Source organism: Furipterus horrens, unplaced genomic scaffold, assembly GCF_987537825.1.
Source record: "Furipterus horrens unplaced genomic scaffold, mFurHor1.1.pri manual_scaffold_9, whole genome shotgun sequence".
In the NCBI taxonomy this organism is placed as follows: domain Eukaryota; kingdom Metazoa; phylum Chordata; class Mammalia; order Chiroptera; family Furipteridae; genus Furipterus; species Furipterus horrens.
The window spans coordinates 96202228-96207033 of NW_028327179.1; the positions used below are offsets into that span (position 1 = coordinate 96202228).

The following is a 4806-nucleotide window of genomic DNA, read 5'->3' on the forward strand; positions in this document are numbered from 1 at the left end:
AGAGGCTGAGTGGCTTACTAGGGGCGCAGAGCTCAGTGAGAGCCGCAGCGTGCGCCTGAAACCACGCCCCTTTGCCCCAGACTCCGCCCCAGGGAAGGGCGGGGACCTGGGGGTGGGCGGGTCACCAAGCCAGCTGGCTCGCTTCGGACACTCCAGCCCCCGCCCCGGCTCCCCGCGGCGCAGCCCCTCCCGCCCGTCCTGCGACCTGAATGCGAGGGGGCAGGTCCCCTCCGGGAGGCTGCGCGGTGAAGGCGGGGGGCGGTCCCCGGGGCGGGCCGGGCCCAGGGGCGGTGTCGCAGCGCTCCGGAGGAAAGGAAACGTGCGCCGCCTCTCTCCTGGAGCGCCTCTCGCTTCTGCGCGCTGCGGCATGGGGCCCCTGCCGCGGACCCTGGAGCTCTTCTACGATGTGCTGTCCCCCTACTCCTGGCTGGGCTTCGAGGTGACGCCAGGGCTGGGACGACGAGGGCAGAGGGAAGGGCGAGCGCAAGACGCGGGGCCCACAGTCTCGTGCCCATTCCTGGCGCTGCCGTAAAGGGTTTAGGACATGCAGGCAGAGAGCCAAGGCTGAATGAAGGTCACTTCGTGTTTGTAAAACGGAGACCGTCGCTGGCTCCAGGTCGAGGCCTTACATCCCAAGACAGCGGTTTTCCACAGTGGTTTGGAAGAGGGGCAACTCCAAAGAATCGAGGAGAAAGCCATGGCACGCCACCTCTTACCCCAAGATTCCGGGGGAGGCGGGGGGCAGTGCAGAACAAGATGGAAACCGCCCACAGGAGCTAAGGCCCTGGGATAGATGTCTAGGAGGGAGAGTTTTGCCATTTCAAACCAAGCCTGTCCCCTCCTTTGCGCTTAGAGCCTCTGGCTAATAATCAGCTGCCCTGAAACAGCCTTCCCTTTCCCTGTGCCATGTTCACGCTTTCCCTCTTGCGCACTGGCCGGGCCCTTCGCCTCTGCTCCTGCAGATCCTGTGCCGTTATAAGAACACCTGGAACGTCCACCTGCAGCTGCGCCCCAGCCTCATTGCAGGGATCATGAAAGACAGCGGTATGAAGGCAGGGACTTGAGGGAGGGCTGACCTCAAAGGCCCAGCGGGTGCTGCCCTCAAGTGGGTCTTGTATGTGGGCCCCAGCGACTTGTCATCTGCCCTCTACCGAAAACCCAGTAGGGGTCCCGGAAACCTGGGATTCTTAGGTCGCTTCTCACCAGCGAGTACAACTTTCCACTGCAGGAAACAAGCCTCCAGCTCTGGTTCCCCGCAAGGGCAAATACTTGAGAAATGACATTAGGCTCCTGGGACAGCATGTCCAGGTTCCCATCCAGATGCCCAAGGATTTCTTCTCTGTGATCCTTGAAAAAGGTGAAGAGGGGTGGGACACGGACGGGACAGCAAATGGGAGGCAGAGCCTTGGAGATCGCAGGGCCAGGAAGGAGGGGCAGGGCGACCCACTGCGATGAAACAAACCCTGGGAACACTGGGGAGCAGAGCTGAGCCACCAGAAGGTTGTGGGGACATGAGAGGAGAAAGAGCATGACAAATCGGTCAGTAGACACTCGGGTAGGAGGCTGGCGGCGACTGAGCTCTGGGGGAGGTCCGAAGCCAGAAAGGGCCGGCAGGTCCTCGGTGGGGAAACGAGCTAGGGGAGCCCTCCCTGTGAGCGCCTGTGCCCCGCAGGAAGTCTGTCGGCCATGCGCTTCCTCACCGCTGTGAACATGGAGCACCCGGAGATGCTGGAGAAAGTGTCCAGGGAACTGTGGATGCGCGTCTGGTCGCGGGTGAGGGCAGGGCTCTGGGAACCCACCTGGGAGACCCTGGATGACGTGGTGGCCCTCCCCTCTGCCCGCTGCCAGCCCTCCCCTGTTGGACAGGACCCACTGTCCCTCCCGCTCCTCACCTGGCCACCCTCTTCCGGCTGAGCCTGTCTTCCAGGATGAAGACATCACGGAGCCTCAGAGCATCCTGGCAGTGAGTGCCCGGGCCCCGCGCCCATCCCACCCCCTCCTCTGGTAGGGAAGCTGAGAACAGCTGACATTTGGGGGCGGAGAGGACATAGTTTTGCTACTAGATGGAAGAGGTCACTGTTCTTTGGGGGGTAGGATGTCTGTGTTTGAGAGGCCAGATTACTGAAAGATTGGAACTAAAAGGACTCTCAGAAGTATATCTCAGGGTTGAAAGAGGGAGTGCAAAGTTCTACATTTGAATTTATTTGATGGAAGAAGTCAGGGGGAGAGAGAGGATAAACATTAGCGACCCTCCACAGGGACGGATGAAGCACCAGCCAACACTCCCACAGAAGTCTCACCAGGAAATTCCATGGGAATTAAGAGCCCAGCCCTTGATTCAGAAAAACACCAGATAGTCAGGAATTCTGAGAAGTGGGGAGGCGAGAGCCCCAGACTTAACATCAGGGACTCAGATTCCAGCTTTGGCTCTGCTACTAACAAGCTCTTTGAGGCTGACCAAGCCGGGTACCACCTGGACTTGCCTCCTCACTGGTTACTGTAGAGGTCAGGGGCTGTCTCTCAGGGGCCCTCTGGTGTTAAATTTATGCACCTGTAACTCTTTGCCACCTGCTTTTTCCACCAAACTCAAGGTTTTGAAGGACGAGAAGAGCCCCTCTTGGCAAGGATAGACCTCTGCTCGTGGGTGGGAAAACTAGGGGGCAGAAAGTAGAAAGGCCCACGTTTTCTCCTGAGATCCCCGCTCCCACTAATGCAGACATGGTTGTGCTCCCCATCCCATCTGCTCAGGCTGCAGAGAAGGCTGGCATGTCCACAGAACAAGCCCGGAGACTTCTGGAAAAGATTTCAACACCGCAGGTGAAGAACCAACTCAAGGAGACCACCGAAGCCGCCTGCAAATACGGGGTGAGCCGCTCGTGATGTGTGTCCCCAACCCCAGTGCTGAGCAAGCAGACTCCGAGAGTCTCTGCCGGGTCCCCACACTCCTGTCCGAAAGCTGCCTCCTACATGAGTCCGACCTTCCTGTCCCTGAGCCCAAGGAAAGGAAAAGGGGGAGACAGATCATGGTCAAAGAACATCCGAGAGTTAGAAAACCCCTAAGAGCCCGGCAGTCTCTCATCAGACACCTCTGGCTGTTTGCTTCTGGGACCTCAGACAAGGGTGGCTCATAGCCTTCAACCCCAGCCTGGTAAACGCCTTCCTGCCCGCACACACTTGTGCTGTTTTCCCTAGGCCTTCGGGCTGCCTGTCACCGTGGCCCACTTGGATGGCCAAACCCACATGCTCTTTGGCTCTGACCGGATGGAGTTGCTGGCGCACCTGCTAGGTAAGGGACAGGTTCCCTCTGAGCCGCCCTGACCTGATATCACTGCCCGGAAGGACAGGTTTAGAGCCAACAGCGTTCTAGGCATTTCCAACAGTGAAGCCTTATACAGACGCAGGGTGCGTGAGGTCCGGTGGGGAGTGGCCCCCTTCACCGCCATGTGAGAGAGGGAGCCTCTGTGCCCGGAAGCCAAGCTCAGCTCCTCGGAGAGAACCCCTGGGGGCTTGTGGAGTCCACCTGTGACTCGCGTGACTTTCTCCTTCCAGGAGAGAAGTGGATGGGCCCTGTGCCTCCAGCTGTGAGTGCCAAACTGTAAGGCTGCCCCGAGGAAGCAAAGCTGTCTGCTCGGCCCTGCTGCACCCGGGGCACTGGGATGAGGCCCCTCGTGGCCCTGGCTGGGTGCATCATCTGTGTTTCTCCTGTGGCTGCTCTTCTGCACCTCACAAGTGCCTTTCGGGAGCCCCAAACTCTGCCTGCCCCAGAATAAACCTCCTGCCCTGAGATGCAGGATCTCTGGGTCTGGTCTTCTGTGGTGTTTGTGTGCTCTTGTTCCTGCAACCACGACCTGTCTACTCCAGGTGTTTGAGAAGCTCAGCTCTCCCCTGTTCCGGGCCCGCTGCCCACCTCGGGGTGGCTAGTGTGGAAGGAGCAGGAAACAGTCCCTCTTCTTCTTCTGCGGAATCTGCCCAGGGTTCTGCTGGGGACAGCAGGCTAAGCCAGGTGTAGTTGGGCATTTACTGTCGTCTGACCAGCCATGGTGTCTGAGACGGAGCCGGAACCGGGGCCGGCCCCGTGGGGGTGGGGGCTGGAGAGAGCCCGAGTGTGGCTGAGCTGGTGCCCAGATATGTAAGCCGGGTCCAGCTACACTGACCAGCAGGAGCAGAGCAAGGCAGCGCAGGGAGATCGCCTGGAGTGGCCTTGGCCTGGGGAAGTTGCTCATCTCCGCATAGCTCCCTCCTCTCACCCACATACGGATCCTGAGAAAACCCCAGGCCGCTCCCTGCCTGCCGGAAGCCTGTTGCTCCCACACAAACCTACAGCTCTGCCACTGCCCGGGTTATATATCCAAAGCCCTTGCTCTATCTGTGCCTCCGTGCAATAATGAGAATACCCTGTGTGTCAGCAGTTTGGGGGCTTCTTTGAGAGAACCATTCACTCAGGAGCTGAAACCACACGGGGATGCCTGGTGGGAAGCAGGTGTGGAGCCCGCGATGGCCTGGCTCCATTGCCCCTCCCTCTGCCTCTTCCTCATCTCACACCCCACTGTCCCCTTTTGTCCCCTTCCTTCTCTCTCCCCCTTTTCCGTTATTCCAGCAGATCCCAGGATTCCAGCTCATCCTTCCCAGACTTATCAGGGAAGTGGTGCCAGAAGTACACTTGCAAATAGGCACTCTCTCCTTCAAAGCAGATTTCACGAGATACTTGCCTCAGAATCATTTGTGACATCAAATAACTTAAAAATAACAGGAGGAGGATGCTTGAATAAATTATTATATATCTAAGATGCAATGTTTCGTAGCCAT

The 4806-nt window shown here is 58.6% G+C and overlaps 1 protein-coding gene across 1 annotated transcript; it reads left to right on the forward strand.

Moving 5' to 3' along the window:
* The first annotated feature begins 269 nt into the window (after positions 1 to 269).
* GSTK1 (glutathione S-transferase kappa 1) lies at positions 270 to 3808 on the forward strand. Its single transcript, XM_090287621.1, has 8 exons — positions 270 to 439; positions 963 to 1044; positions 1229 to 1357; positions 1673 to 1773; positions 1928 to 1963; positions 2749 to 2865; positions 3193 to 3286; positions 3550 to 3808. The coding sequence occupies exons 1-8, from the start codon at positions 368 to 370 to the stop codon at positions 3597 to 3599; spliced, it is 681 nt and encodes a 226-aa protein (XP_090143747.1). The 5' UTR covers positions 270 to 367; the 3' UTR covers positions 3600 to 3808.
* The last annotated feature ends 998 nt before the right edge of the window (positions 3809 to 4806 follow it).